At 45.2% G+C, this 21,387-nt stretch overlaps 2 protein-coding genes across 4 annotated transcripts; one reads left to right on the forward strand and one right to left on the reverse strand.

Moving 5' to 3' along the window:
* Positions 1-16: 16 nt before the first annotated feature.
* TMEM234 (transmembrane protein 234) lies at positions 17-15,469 on the forward strand. 3 transcript variants are annotated; one of them, XR_012642480.1, is made up of 8 exons: positions 17-44; positions 2,374-2,522; positions 3,059-3,125; positions 3,657-3,749; positions 5,131-5,246; positions 12,760-12,853; positions 13,051-13,117; positions 14,498-15,469. XR_012642480.1 is itself a non-coding variant. In XM_074976668.1 (6 exons), exons 1-5 carry the CDS (start codon positions 32-34, stop codon positions 5,205-5,207), a joined length of 399 nt encoding a protein of 132 aa, XP_074832769.1. In that variant the 5' UTR covers positions 17-31; the 3' UTR covers positions 5,208-5,246; positions 12,760-13,503. The 3 variants fall into 3 exon arrangements, 2 of the variants coding, with proteins under 2 accessions (XP_074832769.1, XP_074832768.1); XM_074976668.1 differs by lacking the exon at positions 14,498-15,469 and having other exon boundaries at positions 12,760-13,503; XM_074976667.1 differs by lacking the exons at positions 12,760-12,853; positions 13,051-13,117; positions 14,498-15,469 and adding an exon at positions 5,519-5,687.
* Positions 7,544-19,792, reverse strand: DCDC2B (doublecortin domain containing 2B). Its single transcript, XM_074976669.1, has 10 exons — positions 19,274-19,792; positions 17,303-17,357; positions 16,281-16,357; positions 15,021-15,152; positions 13,825-13,971; positions 12,355-12,394; positions 11,004-11,072; positions 10,585-10,774; positions 9,095-9,198; positions 7,544-7,636 (listed from the first exon to the last, which is right to left on the reverse strand). Exons 1-10 carry the CDS (start codon positions 19,549-19,551, stop codon positions 7,544-7,546), a joined length of 1,185 nt encoding a protein of 394 aa, XP_074832770.1. The 5' UTR covers positions 19,552-19,792.
* Between the last annotated feature and the right edge of the window lie 1,595 nt (positions 19,793-21,387).

Here is a 21,387-nt window from a genome sequence, read left to right on the forward strand (position 1 = left end):
GCGGCCAGGCCGGAAGTGGACGGAAGCCGGAATGGCCTGGGCGGGTGAGTTTCCGGCTTCTGGGGTGAGCACAGGCATTCGGGCGGGGGCCGGCGTGGGGCACAGGGGGTCCCATAGCACTAGCAAACGTGGGGAGTGGTGGGGCTTCTTGACTGGAATAAGGGAGGGGGACACAGAGGGGCTTCCGGTGCGACAAGATCAAGAGGATTCCATTGCTGGGGCTGCCCAGGAGTAGGTGAGGTCCAGGGTGTCCTCCCAGTTAGGGGTGCGAGGGAAAAGGATGATCAGGGGATTCCCAAGTGCTGGGGTGTGGGAGAGCTCCACGTAGGAAGGACAGAGCCGGCAGTTCCTCCTCAACCATATGGGGTTGACAAGGCTTCCCCCTCTGTAATGGGACGGCAGCCGGGCTTAAAGTGCTTTGCTGACCTGTTAACGCAGAGGCACTCAGTTGTTCACTGAGCTGGTGGCAGCTGTCTCACAGGACATCACCTTTAAAAGGCCAGGTTTTTTAAAGCTGCCCAACTCCTTTTGCTCGTCACACTCTGCAGGTTGTGGTCCCAAGCAAAAATGCATCAGTGGTGCCAGACTGGTGGCATTGGGGAAGGGACAAAAATGTAAACTAAGTTGAATTTGGTGCCAGTACAACTCAAGCCAGCAGTGACTGAGCCACAGTAAACTGCTTAGAAAACCCATAACGGCTATGTCTACACTAGCCAAAAACTTTGAAATGACCATGCAAATAGCCATTTTGAAGTTTACTAATGAAGCGCTGAAATACATATTCAGCACTTCATTAGCATGCCCGCGGCACTTCAAAATTGACACAGCTCACTGCCGTGCGGCTCATCTAGACGGGGCTCCTTTTCGAAAGGACCCCACTTACTTCGAAGTCCCCTTATTCCCATCTGCTCATAGGAATAAGGGGACTTCGAAGTAGCCGGGGTCCTTTTGAAAAGGAGCCCTCTCTGGATGAGCCGCGCCAATTTGAAAGTGCCGCTGCTGCCCGCATGCTAATGAAGCGCTGAATATGTATTTCAGTGCTTCATTAGTAAACTTCAGAATGGCTATTTGCATGGCCATTTCGAAGTTTTTGGCTAGTGTAGACACGGCTAAAGTAAAGTAGTGAAGCCCAACTTTCTCACTGATAGTTCAACTTCCTTTCACGCACAGGAAAAGAACTGTGCCACAAACAAACATGTAATAAACCTGTGTGAACATTACATAGCAAAACCTGCACCATCAGCAGCATTTGAACAGGTCAGTTTAGCATTTTGCATTGTTCTAAATTACAATGCATCGTAAAAGTTCAGATTTTTTAATGTCTCATTTAAGTGTACTCTGCAAATGTAATCATAGGGTTGCATTTATTACACTGGAGTTGATCACAACAATATAGTTAAGTTTGTTATTTACAAAACACTACATTAATAACACTTGTTATGCACAAACAAAACAGCGGTCACGTAACACTTTAAAAATCAAAAACGATTTATTAGGTAATGAGCTTTCATGGGATAGACCCACTTCTTCAGAGCTGTCTGTCCCAGAAAAGCTCATCACCTAGTAAATCATTTTGTTAATCTTAAAAGTGCTACATGACTGCTGATTTGTTTTGTTAGACTACAGACTAACACAGCTACCTCTCTGGTGCTTGTTATGCCCTAAGTGTACTTGCTGCATTACAGAAGACATAAGAAAAGGCCTCTACGCCTAGGAGCTTACAATCAACCTGCTTTTATGCAGGGTTAGTTGGTGAGATAATTAGTTGAAAGCCTTTGTGGGAGAAGTGGGGTTTAAAACGGGTTTGATGGTTTGGCACACATGGAATGTAAACTGTTTCAAGCAGGTGGGAGTGCATGAGTAGATGCAAAATGTGTATCTACACCTCTGTCTACATCTGTATCTTCAAAAAATGGGCTGCAGTTATAAAGCAGTTATCCACAGATTTGCAGGGTTCTAGATAAAAAAAAATTGTATCTGCATCCATGTCTGCAAAAGTGAGCCACAGAGATCTGCAGATTCAGATACCCAGGGACATAAAATGAATATTCACAGATTTGTAGGGCTCTTGTGCATGAAAGAAGGTACAAAGCTGAAAGTGCAAGGAGGTAAAGAGAACACTAATGGTATAAGGAGACAGAACTAGGAGCTCTGGGTGCTCATCACTTTGCACAATTGGGCTTTTTAATGGAGAGGGAGAGGGAGAGAAAGAGAAGGAAGTTGCAATAGTCACAGTGGCAAGCACAGGACTGATGCTCAGAATAAAAGACTAGTCTCAGATGTGGCAAGTTCCACCCTGCACTACATGGAGGTAACTCCTCCCACAAAATTCAAATAATCCCTGAACTGTGGTGATTTGTGATTGTGTTGTAGAAGTGTCTGCACTGGTTCTAGTGGCTATTCTGTGGGGAGGAACAAACCCATTTTTGAAGACAGGGACAGAGGGACTGGAGAAGGTGAAGAAAGGGAACCGGGTGCTGCAGTTGCTTGCAGAGATGAAATTCCTGTGCCTCAATTACAAGGTATTAAAACCTCCTCCAAACTATTTTAAGTGGTATTGAGGGGCCCTCCAGGATGGAAGTTGTGTTGACTGTCTGCACCTTAACTGGCTTTAACATTAATTTTCTTGACCATTGAATTGTATCTGCTCTGGGCTTGACAGTTTTTATGAAAATTTTCTTTTTACCCTTTAGGATATTCCATTTAGCTTGCATATGATACCACTTTTCCCATGAAGATTTCAGGACACTTTACACAGAGTTAATTAAACCTCCTATCATTTCTGTGATGTGAGTGTTCTCTCTCTTTTACTGACTAGGAAACTGAGAAGTTGTGTGATTGACCTTAATTCACACAAGGAGTCAGTGGCACAACCACAAACAGAGCCCTATGATTTAACTGCTAGACCATACTTTCTTCAGGAGTGAGGAACAGAACTAATGAGGCCTGGCTCCCAATCCCCGGTCTAAAAACTAGCTTCACTCTCTCACATAACATTAACGTTGTGTATATGTTTGTTTCATGTGCTGTGACTGAATGTGTTGTGTTTTCCTCATAGTATGTGGTGCCATTCCTGTTTAACCAGTGTGGCTCAATAATCTACTATCTCACACTGGCTTCCACAGGTTAGTCCTTGCTATTATGTTTCAATGTAGTGGGAAAGCTGGGGATGGAAAGACAATTTCATTCTTGAAGTGTTCTGTGGCCTAGCCAACAAATCAATTTCATGTACCTAGGCTGGACAGACTTTGATTTTTAAGAGGACATCAGTGTTTATTATTTTGATCATTTTACATTTTCAGTTACATGAAATTATGGGGGAGTCACTGTTATTTAACGACAGCCATTGAGAAGCAAAAAAATTTATAATGGTTAAAACACAATTTGTCACATCACATGTCAAAATATACAAAGTTTTCAAGCAGCATTTTTCTCATTTTGCCTCTGTACATTTCTGTAAATATTTTTTGTTGCTGCTCTGTGTGTATACTAAAATTGACATACCAATCAAAACCAAACCCTTCCAAGCCTACACATACCATGATAGCAGCAGTTTTGCATTAGTGTTGAGAGCTATTTTTGCAAAATTTAGTTTTCAGACTGTGTTCATGTAAAAGTTCTACCTGGCTGTGTCACTATTCCCTGTTCAATTTCAGACCTGTCCTTGGCTGTGCCTCTCTGTAACTCTCTGGCTTTGATAGTCACTTTAGTAACTGGGAAGATTCTTGGAGAAGACATTGGTGGTAAAAGTAAGTCACGCTTCAGTGCAATACTTTTTGTGTATGTGCTCTGCACATAGTTTGGTATTCAGGCACTATACCATGAACATCTAGGTTGTCATGGCTGGGTGTGATCTTGAGCTAGATCATGTAATTCTAGGAGTAAGGTGTATGGTTAGTTAAATAGTTCATCTTATAATTGGGGATGGACCTCTCCCATAGATATTACAGGATAAAGATTGATTTCGCCAACTTTCTCATGAACAAATATATGATAGTACTAGTGTGTGTATGATCATCAGTTTCTGTTGTCTCACTGATCGATCTGAAACTAGGTTCTAAACAATTATACGCTGCTCATCGTAACTTACTACTAAAATCTGGGTTATCCAGAATTCAGATGCCCAGCGTGTTCAGTTAACAGAGGGTGGCTGCCCAACTGGGGCTGGCTGCCTGGCTAATGGTAATGGTACCAGAGCCAGAGGCCAGTTGCTTGGGTGGTGGCAGCAGAGCCAGTAGCCCTGCTCCAGTTATCTGGCACATTTGATTATCTGGCACCCCCCGTTCTTCAGGGGTACCAGATAGACCTTCTACTGTGTTTTTACATTAAGGAGCAACATTAGGGAGAGCTCTAGAAGATTAGAATGTTTTTCAGTGAATGCTTTGGGGGGGGGGGGGGGTAAAGAAATCAAGCAGATTGAAAGCACACTGACATTTTGTTCCAAGAAGAGCTTATTCAGCTTTCTAGTATTATCACTGAATGAGAGTGAAATTTGTAGACTGAGCCATGCATTCCGTACAGTTCATGGCAGCAGGAGTGAAGGGCACTCAGACTTCAGGTTCAAGCCTTTACGCATTAGGTGTGAGCAGAGCAGAACTGGTGAACACACCTCTGAGAAAGATGTTCTATAAACACTTAAAATACTGAAGATGGTTCTTCCTTTTCCCCTACTTCACCCCATAGTGCGACACTACATAACCATGGTTGCAAGCTTGAGTGTGTTTGTGACTTCCTGGAGAAGGCATTCCAGCTCCATAGGCTCATGTTAATAGCTACCTTTGTATTTAAACACAGCTGCTATTAGCACATTAAGAATTTCAAAGTGGAGTAGCCAATGACATTTTCCACCCCCTGCAAGATCGATGATTTATTATACACACACTCTCTATACTGCGTGCAGCACAGTTTTAGATGAAAATCTGCACAGACATGAAGAAAAGTGTCTTAGAACGTGCTATTAACAATGCTGCTGAAGTTCATCTGGAATTAGCAAGTTTCTGAGCCTTGCTGTCTAGCTGGTCAGACCACACTATTATTGTAACATTTGACCAGAGAGAGGGTCATTTGACTTAACTAATTAGCGGTAAGTACTAACAATTCCTGCCTTTTTCATATGTCTTTTCTCTTTAGGAGCTGTGGCAGGAATGCTGCTTACTGTCTTGGGAGTTGCTTTATGTATAGCTGGTTCTGTGAATGAGCAGAAGTGACACAAAGGCAGAGTGGAAAAAGAAAAGATGGTGCAGAAGGTAATGCGCTTGTTTGGGGTTGGATATTCAGCCTCCAGTGGTATGGGTCTAGATCCAAGGCAATATGAAAGGGTGAGCATTGATACCTCAAAAAGGAAAGTCCCAAAAACAGCAGTTGGAGTTTCTGCCTTTTCAGTTTTGAAATCTTGTTCTTTTGGGGGCATTAAGCCTTGAATCATGTGGCATTTGAGCCCCCAGTACTTATTTTAGGTGCAAAACCTCATGTAAGAAATATCCTGATCTTCCTCTGCCCTCCTTCTGTCTCTCTCAAGGTTCCACACTGCAGGAGTCCATGGTGCAATCTCTTTTGTTGTGTGTCCTAGTGACTGACAGATTGATGTTTGCAGCAAGGGATTTGGAACCAGAGTTTACTATGTAAAATAAAATAAAAAATAAAAAATGCCAGCAACCATGTTGCAAAGTTGCAGCACTCCAGTACAAACCATCTCCTCAATGTTGAAATTTAAAAAAAAAAATAAAAATGTAGGTCCAGGAATTTCCCATCTCTCTGCCCCTGCTCCTTCCCCAATCAAGGAAGAAAAGTTTGTTAACTTTGTATTTGTAATAATATATATGTATCTGACTCAGTTTCCCTGAAACCTGCTTGCCAAAGCCTAAATAACAAAGGTAATACTGTTGAACACGTTTTTAAAAATCCTTAAATTTGACCAAAGCTTGTGGTGTTACGTGATCTGAAATCCAAGTGCTTTTGTTATCTTTCCACAAAGGCCAAAGCTAATTTGGTCTCCTTTTCATCAGTCACTCCATAAACTCTTCAGTCTTCAAAAGAGAAATGGCTTTTTCAGTTCTCTTCCTCCTCAGAGTCACTGGCATGATTTCTCATTGTCAGGGCCTTCTATGGTCTGTCACTGCTCCCAACCTTTTCCCAGTTAAAGACAAGACAGTGCAAATGACTTTTAATATAATTAACATGGTGTTGTACAGTAATGTTGTATAGTGGATACAGCTAGGGTCTGGGTTTAAGAATTTCTCTTTCTGTTCTTAGCTATGCCATGGCCTTACTAGATGACATTGGACTTCTATGTGCCTCTGCCTAAACCCCTTTAAAATGGGTCCTGTTATTCTTACCTACAGCACAGGAATCTTGCAAGGCTCAAATTATAAGTGCTTATATAGCAGTTTGAGGTCTGTGGGTGAAAAGCCAACTACAACATTATTAGCATTTGCAGGAGGCAGCAAATTAATCTTTGCAGACAAAGAAATGCTGCCCCAGCCTCTGAAGTAAAATATAAAATGCAAGGATCCATATTCACCTCAGAAGCCAGAGTGCTCCATTAGTTCCTAGGTAAAGTCAGAACTGCCTGTTCTTACTTAAGATCAAGGGTAAAACTCAGACTTAAAAGAGAATGGGAGCAGACCTGTAACATGCAATAGCAAGAAATGCTTAAACTCTACAAATTTGCATGAAAACTGGTTTGAGAAAAGTTGCTGCCCCCAAAGGGCAGGCATCTTTTTTAAAAAATTTGAGACTGGAATTTTTCATTGAAAAAAATAAAAGTTTCATACTGTTGCTGTTAAGTGATTGTTACAAATATGTTGAGTAGCTGATTCAATGTGCACCACAAACATCCAAACTTTACATGTCTAAAAGCCCCACCGGCGACTAGTCAGGAGCCCAAAGGCACTGCCTAATTTGTATGAAATAAAATTCTTCTGTCTACATACCTGCAAAAACTTGGTCCCAGCATGCTCTGCAGCTGAGTTGTCCTAACTGGCTGCACTAGAAGATTACAGATTAGGGCACCTGGAGACTAGAATTCATCCAGGGAGGCCAAAACTTAGCCACCTTGGAGGATGCCAAGGTGCAGCCGTCAATCTTTTAAGCATTCAGTGTAGGGATGTAAAAACCCGTTTAATTAGTTAACAGGTAAAACTTAACATTTAACTGATTAAATGGGAGATGGGCTGCCCCCCACCACAGACAGAGACAGCTCCAGCCAAGATGTGGTACTCCCTGAGCCACAACAGACCGAGCCTGCTCCAGCTCCTACCAGTTAACGTCCCTAATTCAAAAGCTAACCCACCAATAAAAAGATTTTTACAGTGAACGTTTGTTACCACAACTCCAGTTACATGACATGAGGGACTCTCATGCAGTAAGTGGCACAGAGTTCCCTAGATATTGTGCTTTCATTGCAGGAGGTGCTTTACAAGTCACAAGTTTGCCATCCCCTAAGCGTGTCAGTCTCATAATTTGTACTGAGCACCTTCCTGGTTAAATTAAAGACAGTTGTGTCTTAAACATCTAATCTTTGTCTCTCTCTAATACCAACACACTACAAATATACTGGGTGGTTTAGCACTACCTTGCTGTGGGGAGTCATTTTGTTTTTCGGCATGACTTCCTCTTCCACAATCTCTGCAGCTCTCTGGAGAAGGTAAGGGGGTAGGGAAAAAAAAAAGAAAAAGATCAGGGAAAGCCTATGTTGTTATCGCCAAGTATCCCCTCTGTTGGGGATCTGTTATGACTTACAGCCCTGTAGAAAGGCCACCTATAGAGCCCTGTGTGGGTACAAAAATGCAAATCCACATGAGATCCAAATCCACAAAAATCAAGTCTCCGTACATGGGGGAAAGGAGATAATATAGCAGGGGTGCCCAACCCGCAGCTCTTTGAGCCATAAAATGTGACTCCTCTTCAGAGCCGCACACCAGGAATGCCACCCGCCACTCTGCACGTTTCCCAGTGCTTGGTGGGAGAAGTGCATGGCGGCAGCTCTGGTGTGTTGCCAGCATTGAGTTACAGCAGAGGGGTTGGGGATGCCAGGCTCTGGAAGATGGGGAGGGTACTGAATTGGGGGGTGACAGGGGGAATTGGGCTGGGGGTGTCCGGCTCTAGGGGAGGGTATTGACCCCCATATTATATATATTTTTTTTCTATCTATGGTGTTCAATACGCTGTCCATTTGCCACATATGGTGAAGTGGCTCATTAGAGCCACACACAGAGTGCCCTCAGCCCTTCACACACACACACCCCACCCCTTGGCAGGACAAGCGCATGGCAGCAGTGGTGAAGGTGGCTCCTCCTGTGGCTTGCTTGGGGCAGCTCACGGTGATGGCTCCAAAGAGTCTCCAGCAGTCTGCGCAGGGGGTGTGTGATGCTTGCTAAATTTTGTTGTGGACGCCACTGATATATAAAGATAACACACACACACACACACACACACACACACACACACACACACACACACACACACACACTTTGTCCCTAACTGGTTGGCCACCCACGTAACATAGGATCCGCTTCCCAGACAGTTGCTTCCCTGGCTTTGAGATGCAGTTGTTTAGTGCCCTGCAGGGATACAAAATTTGTATCTGCATCCAGTCCACAAAAATGGATTTGCAGGGCTCTAGCCATTTCCTCTGTGGCTCTAGCCACAAACATCTCCAGGAAAACTTCTACAGGTGTTCAGTAGCTGCAGTGAATGCAATTGTATTCTGGCATCAAATCGCACTCCCCACCACTACGGTTATTTCCATTTTCACACATTTTGAAGGACGGCTGTACCAATAAATTAATGAAGAAAATTTGACTTAAAACAAGTGATGAAGCGGAAGATGCTACTTAGGCAATTGCTAAATTATTGATTCAAACGGGTACTCAGTGACCATTAGGTAGGTTGTACCGCAAAGAAAAATCTCTGTTGGCTTTATACTGTTTTGTTTCTCAACATTGAGTTTCCCTGCTGTAAGATATGTGTAACTCCATAGACCCGACAAGTGAATGACTTGTCTCTCGCAGTAGCAGTCTAGAGCTAACCACCCAGGAGCAACTCTGGAAAGAAAACCCTTAAGTAATTTACCAGACAGAATTACACTTCTTACCTGATCAACAGGAAGCTCCAGCTTTGTATATTCATCCTCCACTACCTCCTGGGCACCTCGCATCTCCTTCCTCTGGTCTTTCACTTTATAAATACTTCCCTCTTCTGTGAGGAGAAAAGCTCTTAAGAGGGTATCACAGCCTCTAGTTCAGTTTCATTGTTCTAAGTCAAATTCTCTTCTCCATTTGGCTTCTCGCCAAGAGAAGCTGTGAGGTTTTGCTGGAGGCAGGGGCAACCCAGGAATGCTCCAATGGGAGCTGAGATTTTGCGAGGGATGGGTGCAGCACCTAAAGCTCTCTTCCCTCTGCAGCCCAAGTGGCCAGCTGGGAGATGGATTAAAAAGGTTTGAGGGCAGAACTGGGTCCCCAAACCTTATCTTACCCACTCCTGCCCTAAGAGGAATGGGCAAGGGGCACAATCCAAGAGACATGGAAAGGGGACAGAGATGCAACTTACCTATAACCTTCAGGATTTTTAATTTTTACTTGCCAACCTCTGCTCAATGCACTAATCTAAAGTTCACTTTCCATTCCCTAAACATAACATAGGCAGACCTAACTACTCTGGTTCCCCAAACAGCTCTCCTACAACTCCCTCTCCACCTGAGAGAGAGACAACTTTTTAAATTGCTCTAGTGCATTTCATCTCTAATTCCCCCTTTTTTCTCATCCCAGCACTATCTCTTAAACTTCAAGTGTGTACTATGAGGGGGCCTTATTGTGAGCCACTGTTTCTCCTCCCTTTTGTTTTCCCCTCACAGCACCTATTAAACTAAATCAACAAACATCCAAGTAATCAGGTCAACATAAAGAACTCAGAAGCTGTTACAACAGCAGCTCCACACCTGTCACACCTTCCCTGGCTTACTGCAAGGTGTTCAGACAGACACATACTTGCTTTTCACCTTTTGTGCTCCAATTATTGCACCAACAAATAAAGTGGAATACACCCCAAGAGAACTCCACACAGGGGTCCATATCTCAGCTTCACTAAGACTTAGGTCTCTCAGAAGTCTCACCTATGGCCTATTTGTTGAGGAGGAGGAGGAGTGGAATTACAACAGCAGTTAGGACTGTGGAGTCCAATGTGCTTCCCGCTTATCCCATGTGGCAAACTGGACACCACAGTGTGGTGAAGCAACTCATTAGAGCCACACACATGGAGCACCTTCAGGGGGACAAGTGCATGGTGGCAGCAGTGGAGGTGGCTCCTCCTGTGACTCACGGTTTGTCTCCAGCCATGGGGCACCTTGCATGAGGCACCTCCAGCTGTGGCGGCTCTGATGAGTCACCGGCAGTTTGCCCAGGGAGGCAGTGCCTGGCTTCGGGGGGAGGACAGTGTTGTGGCAAACCTTACATTTCTTTTGACACCACTGAATTAGGAGGTACACTTGGGACTGTTCCCCCTTAGCACCTCTGAATTAATCTGATGCTAAGAGACCTGTCTGTCTATGGCCATTCATTCCTCAACATCCACAGAGATGTTTTTTACCTTGGTCAGGCCAGTGTCGCATGTTCCTGCTAGTCTTCCTGTTTTGCCCTACATGGACAGGCTTAGCACGGAAAACAGACTCCTCCTCTTTGCATGGATATTTCCCAACTTGTCTGTGCACTGTTGGAGAAGGAACAGGAGTCTTGCCTTTCTCTTCAGCTTCCATGGACTGTACCCTGCGATAGTCCAGCTGAAATTAACATTCATAGTAACTTCCTTAGTTTCTTTCTTAATCTAGAGCTTGTCAGAATGAGACACTGATTCTACAGTATTAGCTATAGAAATATTGCTCCAGGGGGCTCTGCCAGCAGACTTCAGAGCTGTCTGACAGGATCCCATCTGATGCCACTCATGAAAACAAGGTTTTAATGCTGTCTGCTATTCAGTGGATCACACCCAGTGCTTGTTGCATTCATTACCTGCTGAGGTGGGTGGATGAGGGCAGAGTCACTAGCTCCAGCCTGGGAGGTAGCATGGCGTTTACCAAGCTGAAGACAAAAACAGGAAATGTTTCAAACAAACATAACAGGACACCCCTCAGACAGATCTACAATCCTGCTGACACAAGAAGTCGCTCCTGTCCATTCCAAGATGAATGCCCAGAACAGCTACCTTTATGGATCGTGAAGTGGCAAAAAGAAAGACACGAGCCAAAGTTTGCAAGCCAGCTCTGTGAGTTACCCTGTAGCTAGCAGAAGAGAAAACCCAATGGTCACTGGTTACGCAAATTCTCCTGCTGGTCACGCCTGAGTGCTGGTGGACCAAATGAAAGAGTGCCACATGCGGGGCCGTCAGAAAATGAGATCTAAAGAAGTCAAGATCCCAAAATTAAGACCTTAAAACAGCAGGCGTTTAAGGTTTGCTGTCAGGGTTCGCTCTAATTTTTTCCATCCATGTGCAAAATAAATTTTTGTTATGTGCACCAAGGCATATGCGGATGTGCACCATCAGCAGAAACAAGTTGCTGGTTGTGGGTGCTGTCAGTGCTCTGCTAATCAGCTGGGCGGCACCTGTATCTCTCCTGGGTAGCTGCCCAAGTGCTCAGCTTACACAGAACAAGTCCTGCTGTGGAGCAGCTCCTGTTATATGGGGATGATAATAATACATCTTAAACTCGTTAGTAAATCGTAGTGAAGTGCTCTCTATAAGCCATCTGCTAAGAGGCTGAGCTTACTGCACACACCAGGTGCTTCTTGCATAACCTGCACTATCCCCATGTGCCACCCACCTCTATTTCAGAGGCTGCCTGCAGCCCCCTCCCCATCAGACCACTTCAGTCTCTCCCCCAACCCCACAGCAGAGATTGTGTGTGCAAACCCATTCTTCCTCCAGGCTAGGGCTCCCCATTCCCCACCATCATTCTTTATACTCCCTTTCCTCATCTCTCCCCAGAGTTCAGGATTGCCAACATTTTTAAACTCAGTGGGGACTGAGGGAGAGCTAAAATGAGAGGTAACATTAGTCTGTAATGTCCACACAGATAAATGCAGTCAAGTTGAATGTAAAGGCCTCACAAGCTTAGCTATCCAGGCAAGAAGGATGTCTTCACAGGAGCAGACAAGGAGAGAAAGAGAGAAATGAAGCGCAGGTGGATGTTTCAGTCAGGTCCCCCTGCTCTTATCCAAGGGCTGTGGTAGCAGAATCAATATTAGGGGCAGCTGTTCTGTTGCATCCACTTTCTGTCCACAGCAGACACATTTTACGTCTCAACCAGCTTGATGGCTGGTCTGCAGTGTACATATAGTTGCCTATGCACGTCAAGCTACCTACCCCCGGATTGTAGATCCTGCGTCTGTTATTTGGGTGGTTCCTGAAACACAGAAAAACAGTATGTTGAGATCCATCATATTCAAATAGACAGTGTGTGTCCTTGCAATGCACATGCACAAAATATTACCCTGGCATGTTTTGCTTTTTTCACATTCATCAGGAAGTGCAGTGCTGGTGAAAGAAGCTGGACTGATGGCCCCAGAGGTCTCAGTTCTCTCTAGGTAGCATCAATGCAGGCCCCCCTCAGTGGAGTGTCTCCATCCTAACTAAGCAGGGAGCTGTCTCCAAGACCTAGTCAATCCTGGACTACTCTGCTGAGACGACCCAGAGGAATGACAATTTGTGATGCTTGTAAAGAACTATTTGATTCTAAATTAATCAATATCCTTTACTCATTTCACACAGGCCACTAAACAGCCAGTGGATGGTTAAAAGTAAAGAGCTCTGAGTCACTGTTGATCGAGGCTGGCTTTGAAGCACTATACTAGAAGGAGACAAGGTCTGTATCCCATTGCTAGAGGCCTGTGCAAATACAACATTGTTATCCACATCTGCAAAAATGATCCGCAGATAGCTGCATCCACAGATGTAAAGCGGATATGTGCAAATTTTCAGGGCTCTACCTACTGCCAATCCCAGAGCAATCAAAGCAGTTACTATTCCTACTTCACAAATGCTTTTTGGCCTTTGCTATAGGACTCCTGGGAAACTCAGCCAACCTCCTTGCTTTTTCTGGTGCTGGACACAGGGATGTCTTAAAGAGGTTTGTACATATTTAAAAACAGCCCCTGACACTAAAATACCAATAAAAATGTCTGTACCCACAACTTCTGTCATAATTCAGATTTTAATCCAAGCCCTCAGCCACTCTCATAACAGAAGCCTAGTAATGAAGAAAAGGATTTGTTTACATTTCCCATTTCAAGTTAGGAAAATTAATATGCAAACTCAATAAGAGGTGTTGAAATGGTTTGCAAGATTTAAACACCACACACTTTTGCCAGAGGGACTGTGAGAGCGGCATGCTTTTTTTGGCTCCTAGTCTTTCCCCATGACCACCTTTAAGAGCTCTTTGCCAGGTTCCAATCTCACCAGGAAAGCATCACAGAAAGTCAGCTCAGCATTGCGGCATTTCTTTTTGAAGTGATTTTGCTTCAAAGGTGGTCACAGATTTCTGAGCATTTCAAGTTTTAAGGGCCTACTTTGAGACACTGAAGGGTCTGTAGTTACATGTGGCTCAGCAGCTCTGAAAATTAGGCACCCGTCTCTCTCAACCTGGCCACCAAAAAGTCAGACAGTTTTGAAAACTGGAGCTTCACTGTATAAAATTGCATAAAGAACTAGCCATTTGCTCCCATATTTCGCCTCTTTCCTCGCTCCCACGCATAAATATAAAGGTTATTTTTTAAGCCTCGTGTATTATAGCTTAGAGATAGGATCAGCATATAGGCACCTGCTCTGCCCACCTACCGTAGTGCCCGAAGTGCGGAACTCTTAGGCACCAGCAGTTCAAAGTAGGGCAGATTTTTGTACTTCTCCACCCCTACTGCCACATAATATTCACCAGTCACCAGCTCCTCGCCACTGGAGACTGGGACTCCATCCAGTCGGCAGAGTCTGTGGGAGAAGATAGCAAGGTTAGAAGCAGCATAGGACTGCGGCAGGTCAGGAGCAGCAAATGATCCCACTTCGGTGGAAGTACACCCTGGGAGCGGGTGCAGAACATAGAAACCAGGTCAGAGGAGGGGCCAAACTCACTGTTGGCAAAGCTCTGCTGAAGTCAGGGGCATTATTACACCATGGCGTATGTGGCCCAGACTGCTTCAATAATAAGCTATTTACTGTGTAAATGGTATTTGTTCAGTAGAAATCCCCCTCCACCTTACACATAAGGCCTAATATAAGGAGGAAGATTTGCTTATATCCCTTCTCAAGTTAAAAAGACTGGAATTTTTCAACTTAGAAAGAAAGGAGACTAAAGGGGGAATATGATAGAGGTCTACAAAATCACGACTAGTGTGGAAAAAAAGCAAATAAGGAAAAGTTATTTACTGGTTCCCATAACAAACAAACTAGGGATCACCAAAGTAAATTAATGGGTAACAGGTTTAAAACTAACGAAAGGAATTTTTTCTTCATGCAGTGCATGGTGGGCCTGTGGAACTCCTTGCTGGAAGAGGCTGAGACGACCAAGAGTTCAAAAAAGAACTAGCTAAATTCATGGTGGTTAGGCCCATTAATGGATATTAGCCAGGACAGATAGGAATGGTGTCCCTAGCCTCTGTTTGTAAGAGGTTGGAAATGGATGTCAGGAGAGGGATCGCTTTGGTGATTCCCTGTTCTGTTCACTCTCTCTGGGACATAAGGCATTAGCCTCTGGCAGAAGACTGGCGACTGGGCTAGATGGACCTTTGGCATGACCCAGTATGGCCATTCGTACTTTCTTATCTGAGCAGCATGAACATTAAACCCTCACCAATTTTACAGAAGGTAGAACTTGAGTACCAGGGCCAAACAGTACATTAGTGCCCAAAACAGAATTAGAACCCAGGAATCCTGACTGCTGATCTTTTTGCGCTAAGCACTACAGAGTGTAAGGAGACACAACGCAGAGCAGATGGACATAAGGTAAGGAAAAGCCAGTAGTGCCTCTGACGGATACCTACTTTCGAACAGCTCCACTGTGCAGGTTGGCTTTCTCCGTCAGCAGGCCCAGGATGGTGTCCCACTCCAGCAGGGTGTTCTTGGAGAGCAGCAGTCGGAAAGGGGGGCTCAGCAAATCCCCATTCCGGAAAACACTTCAATAAAAGAGCCAAAAAAAAGTAATGAGCCTGTGTTCCCAGCTCACTGTGTTTGTACACACAGTCATTATAAACAAAGAGCCTACTCGTCTAGAATGTTCCACACATCTAAGCCCATAGCCCTTCAGCATCTCCACTCTAATAACGAGCTGTTTAATTGGGCGTACGACGGTAGATTGGATGTAGGTGTTGTACAAAGGTACAAGATGGTTCCTTCACTAAAGAATTTATAATCTAAGATAGTGCTCTGCAACAGGTGTGCCATGGCACACTGGTGTGTCACAAGGCAGGACTTAGTGTGCCTCAAAGCCACATGCCCAGAATGCTGGCTGCTGCTCTTTGCATGCACCCCACTGCTTAGTGGGAGAAGTGTGTCAGTGGTGGCTCTAGTGAATTGCAGGCACCGAGTTATAGTGGGTGGTTCTGGTTACAGTAGACCCCCAACTTATACAATTTCAACTTACTCATTTCTTGCAATAATGCAAAATCGAAATCATAAGTGTCAGGGAGCCAAGAAACTGACCTGCAGTGCTGTGCCTGTCTCTGGGCTCCCCCACCGCTCACAGGAGCGGGGAGCCAGGCGCAGCCAGGACCAGGGAACCTGAAGGTGGCCCTTCCCCAACACAGTCCCAGCTTATGCAAAATTTGACTTATGCACGGCTGCCCAGGAATGTAAGTCAGGGATCTACTATACACTAAGTAAGTACCTTCTCCAATCAGTTAAAAGCCCAGGAAACTCTGGTACTAATGGGGTTTTCCATGCTTGTTCTGTTTCTAGAAATGAAATGATTTTGCCCACAGAAAACCAATCGCCACATAAGGTTGCAATATTAATGCAACCCAGGAACAGAGGAGCAGAGGCTGGAATAGGTCAGTGGCTGATCACTGAAGAGGAAGAGTCCCTTACTTCTACAGAATGACTCAGTCCTGACAGGGGAGGAGCTTGCTCTCAATAAAAGAAGGTGGCATAGATAGAAACAAAAAAGCTAGCTCTGGAAGGGACTGTGGCAGGAATACATGCCTCCAAAGCCAGCTGCTCCCCGGCCTGAGCTCAAGGACTCTGCCTGCAGCATGCCAACCCTGCTCCCCAAGGGATTCTTTAGAGAAACATTGGAAGGCACTCACTGTATGATGCAGGGCAGTTGGACAGGTTTCTGCCACCGCGCTGCCACATTCAGCTTCTGGGGAATAATGGGGCGGATCTAGAGACCAGATTCAGCATACAACAAACGTCACTCAAACACAGAGCTTAGGCTGGACTTCCTAACTTTCTGTATGATCTTATTACTGCTAGGTGGGGCTTGTTGTCAAGCAAGTACTGGAGAGCCTTCTCACATACATATCAACAAGTGGGTTGGCAAGGCCATTGCATGCCAAGGTTGCCAGGGTTAAGTCTGTATACACATCTGAGTGCTAATGATGGTGATGGAATGTAAACAGAAGGCGCACACCTGCTAGCAGTTGCACACAGGTTGTCTGACTGACTCCCAAAGCACTTTCAGGGCCTTCGTTCTTAGACACCCCTGTTTATTCTGGTCACTTGCACCCACTTCGTCCTGACTCCTGCTTCTTCTGCACAACTGCCTCGCCGGTTCAGTTTAGGATGGACAGCCTCAGTGCCATTAATGTGTAAAGATGGTGGAGAAGAGGAACACAACCCCATGGCCAATGTTCCCTCTAATCCTTCCCTATCATGTGCCAGTCAGGCAGCATTTGAGTCTCTCCCGAGTGGCGGTACAAGCACACAGCTTACAAGAAACACTGCCCAGAGCCCGTTTGCACAGCAGCCAGCTGCTGGCTGTGACCAACTTATTCACCACCTATGGAAGTTTCGACACCATTGGCAGGAGAGTACCCTCTGGTTTCTCTACAACCACAGTGTCCAATATAATACCCACTAGCCATGGGTAGCTATTTGGCCAGTTGAACGTGGCTAGTTGGCTTGAACAATAAACGTATTTTCAAAGTAACATGGCTAGTTTGTTACAGCAGTACCCAGTATAGGGGCTACTGCTTCAGAACTGGTTGGACACCATGGGCTCTACAACTTTAGTCACTGTGGGAAGGAGGTCATATACTTTTGTCACCCCTCCAGCCCAAGCCCTTACATAGGGAGCAGTTAGAGGAAGGGAAACACACAGACTCACCTGCATACCATTTTTTTTCCTGCTCCCACTGAGCTGCTTCCCAGTGTTTAAATAGCTGTAAAAAGAAAACCCAAGAAAATTAACTGTACACAGCCCCTTCCGACCCCCAGCACCCCAACACGGAGAATGTCTCCCCCTCTTGCGTCATCTGCACTTAAGAAACTTCATACCTTATTCTAAGTTTCATCAACATGAGCAGAAGTGAAAATGTGAACTGATCGGTCTACAAGAACAAAATTCACGTTTGTTTTTAATGGATACAAATCACAAGAGGATGATGTCTACCGTTTACTACTTTAGAAATCAGTACCCACAAGGACTAGAATAATGTTAACTAGTTTGGTCACTTCTAAGCTGATGGGTGTCTGCAGAAATCAGTAACAGTGTTGCCCACATTCATGCTGCAGCCCTTCACGTTGCGTATGCAAATCTTTGGTCCCCAGTGCTTATCAACAGGAAATTAGAAATTCCTTCTGGGCTTTTCTCTTCATGAGCCCTCCAGAATTCTAGAGTAGCTAATAATGTTACAATTAAACAATTCTCAGCCAATTGGGGTTCAGATTCCACGTATGCCAACCTCATGTTTTGGTGACCATCGTGTTTTCTCCGTTGAATGACACATTGACCTTGATTCCAAGAATCGGCCAGTACTGTGCTATAAAAATATAGCTTGACAATTTCCTCCATAATACTTACTTGCTGAGTCAAATTCGCCCCTCATGAAACTTCACTGACTCCAAGGGACTTATACCAGGAATAAATCTAGCCCACTATGTTCTAGGCTGCATTTAAAAAACACACACACATTTGGAAATGTCTGCTCCCTGCAGAACCTAAAAAACCTGGTAGATTGGGGATGATCAGTGGGACTGACAGCCCGGGACAAGGTGAGCGGGGGCCCCGGCTCTGAGCCCCGGGAAGTTGAGCCAAAAGCAGAAGGGGAGTGGCCTAAGAATCAGCCCTTAGCACTGCTCAGCCCGTGGTGCTGGCCATCCTCACCCTCCATCAGAGCCACGCAGAGTGGTGGAGCAGCATTGCCGTGGCACTTCAGAGGCCTGGAGCTCTGGCCACTGTCACAGCAGCAGTGGCAGCTGGAGATCAGGGCCCCTTTGAAATTCCAGGCCCCTGGGCCAAACTGCACCCTTTCCTCTGCCCTCAGCAGGGCTGGGTATGATGCATCAGGGGCTGACATTTCCAGGGATACTTGTGAGGGAAGCCCACAGCAGACAGCCCCCGCTACCTCACACAGAGCTGTGTATAACGCAACACAGTACAGCACATACCAAAATCCTGCCAAAACATACATTTTTTCTGCCGATATTTACTTTACAAAATGAAAGATCATCTTGATTTACATTTCCAGGCTCATCCAGCGCATCTAGGAACATGCACAACTGATTCCAGTGAGTGAAGCAATTAAAAGAGGGAACGCATCACTTTCTTCCCATTTCAGGCTAACACACAGCTGATTGTCACATGCCCTGAAACACCATGAGTATTAAACGTATTTAAAGTGCCTTGAACTTCCTCAACTGTTAATTTTAAAGGGTAAGATAATCTGATGGGAATTGAAAACCCAGATTACTGACAAGTCGTATGGCACAAAAGAATTTCACATCTAACTGGCTACACTAAAATTTTCTTTTCGCACAGACTGGTTCTTATGTATGGTGAATGAGGCCTGCAGGAGAGCAGCAATGTGCTGGCTCTGTTAATCTAAACAAGACAAGAATGTAAGCTCAGCAGTGTCAGCCATATTTATCGAAACCATGAATTTCTCATGCACCCACCATCACCTGCTCAGGATACAATCTCTCCACACGCACTCTCTTAAACTCACTATGTAACGCAACACACGTAGGAGGCACTGTATAAATAACTCTTCCTTCTTCAATATCCACACAAGGACAGGTACCTAATAAGGTCACTTATCAAGTCCCAAGACTGAAGCTAACAGTTTGATCTACTCACTCTAGCCTTTTGAATCGCTCAAAGCCAGCAGCCACATACGGGCATCCGTTCTGCAACTCCCCCAGCTCAGTGACCCGGTGTCCCTGCCTGGGAGTGTAGATATTCCTCACAGCCACAGTGGCATGAATGGTGCTGGTCACCTCATTTAGAAACGCTTCAAAGGTCAGGAACTGGCGCTGGCTCACTACAAGCTTTCTTCCATGGAAGAAGGGATCGCCATTGCGATACAGCACCACATTCTTGGCCGGAGGGGCCAGGGCTATTGTGCTAGAACTCATTCCTCTTGGGCCACATCCACCTCACTGATCACAGAGGCAGGTCAATCAGCACAGTGCAAAGGCTGGAAGAGGAAAACCCAGCGACCCTTCTGCTGAGCACGAGCTCTTGCTGGCTGTGTCTTTGTGCTCCCTCTCCCTTCTGGGAGCTGTGTTCTGAAAGGGAGTCTTGTGGTTTCCATGGCTGCAGGCCCAGCAAGAGGAGGAAGTTTTGTGGGCCGGCCTGGAGGCTGAGTCACTCAAACAACTCCTCAGTACTTCTCTACTACACACAAACAGGACTAAGCTCCCTCACGGTCTAGCGCTGCTCCAAAATCAGGAGACTAGATGGCTCACAAGAGCAGATAAGGCTAATTACCTCGGCAGAGTGGTCATTCAAACCCAGGCCAGAGTGGAAGTGTTGTCTGAAAGTTGTCACACTCTGATGATTGTGCAGTGGTCTGTGAGATATGAGTTTGGCAGGTGCCTATGCAATGCCTAGCTGACAAGCATCTGCATCACAAAGCAAACCATCATCCCCATTTGCATTAATTAGCTCTCTAGCTACCATCATCAAAATGGACTAAGGAAACTGGCCTGCAAGAGAAGAATGGTCCAGTGATTAGGACATTAAGTCCAGCACAAGGTGAGCCAGGTTCAATTCCCTGCTCCACTCAGGGGGAGGGAAAGAATGGGGGCCTGAAAAATACCTATATAGACAGATGGAATGGGGGGGAAGGAGCTTGAATCATGCAGACCAGCTTAAATCAGAGGAATTCAAGCGAAATGCCTGTTTCTGGCATGACAGCGACTCAAAAATATTGAAGACCAAACAAAGCTATACTTAGCCCTGTCTTCACCCCTCTCTATTCCACGCCTGAGAGCACAGATTCACGAGACCAAATTAACTCCCAAAATTACTGATCTCCCCATCTCAGCAAAGGGGGTGACAGGACACCAGCCTATAACACCTCTCTCTCCCATTTTTGAGCACAAAGGACCAAATCCTCATCCGCTCAAGCCAGTAGTGCATTAGTCTTCAATATGACCAGGATCCACAGCAGCGTTCCAAAGTTTACACCAGCTGAAGTACCCCTCCATATATTTACAGGGCTAGTCTGTACTAAATGGAGAAAGTCAATTGGCCAGAAGACATATGCATTGAAGGACGCACCCAAGTACTTTTACAGCATGAACTAGTTACAGCCTGGAGAGCTTTCCTTCATGGAACACCTGAAGCAATAGCTTCTGCCCATCCCTAGCACGTGACTCCACACCTGAGATTAGGTGTGCTTTGCTCTTCATTGGGTGGCATCTGTGCTACGTGGAGGGATCAAGACAACATCTGGCCAAGCCAATGGCAGAGTCAAATCTGGGGAGAGAATATTTTATTCAGAAACAAAAATGGAAAACAAATGAGTATGTTCAGGAAGTGACAAAGGTTTTCACTGGAACGGTTCCAGGCTATATATTAAATAGTTGTATTATTGGATAAGGAAAGAGAACCTAGAGCATCTGTACTTACAAACTCTTGGTCCCTATTCTAGATCCTCAGTGACATGGAGAAAAATCCCGTTTCTGATGTTCATGGATTGCCCATTAGAACAGAAACAGCCACTAGGAAAAGCATTTGGTTAGAAAATACATTCTGTACACACACAGGCAAACTGGGGGGTTCTTGCTCATTCACTGTTCTGAGTGAAGACTGCAGGGTTTGGCCAGCAAGTATTTTAGGATCAGTCACTATGGGGGAGACAGACTTTTTCCAAACACATGGCTCAGCTGCTGACAACAAAAGGCATTCTTGCTCTGTTGAAGGGGTTCAAAGCTCCAGGCTGTTTTCTGGCAGCTCAGTTCAAC

The sequence above is a fragment of the Carettochelys insculpta genome, chromosome 24, assembly GCF_033958435.1.
Source record: "Carettochelys insculpta isolate YL-2023 chromosome 24, ASM3395843v1, whole genome shotgun sequence".
NCBI classification, from domain to species: domain Eukaryota; kingdom Metazoa; phylum Chordata; order Testudines; family Carettochelyidae; genus Carettochelys; species Carettochelys insculpta.

What these genes read in the sequence shown, in the direction of transcription:
- TMEM234 (XM_074976668.1), top strand. An exon ending in TCCTGTGCCTCAATTACAAG is followed by an intron (nt 2,523 to 3,058) that starts GTATTAAAACCT and finishes TTTTCCTCATAG; the next exon opens with TATGTGGTGCCATTCCTGTT. An exon ending in AGAAGACATTGGTGGTAAAA is followed by an intron (nt 3,750 to 5,130) that starts GTAAGTCACGCT and finishes TTTTCTCTTTAG; the next exon opens with GAGCTGTGGCAGGAATGCTG.
- DCDC2B (XM_074976669.1), bottom strand. Translation starts at nt 19,551, where the DNA reads ATGAGTTCTAGCACAATAGCCCTGGCCCCTCCGGCCAAGAATGTGGTG. An exon ending in GAGCGATTCAAAAGGCTAGA is followed by an intron (nt 17,358 to 19,273) that starts GTGAGTAGATCA and finishes TTCTTTTTACAG; the next exon opens with CTATTTAAACACTGGGAAGC. An exon ending in CACAGTGGAGCTGTTCGAAA is followed by an intron (nt 13,972 to 15,020) that starts GTAGGTATCCGT and finishes CTTCTCCCACAG; the next exon opens with ACTCTGCCGACTGGATGGAG.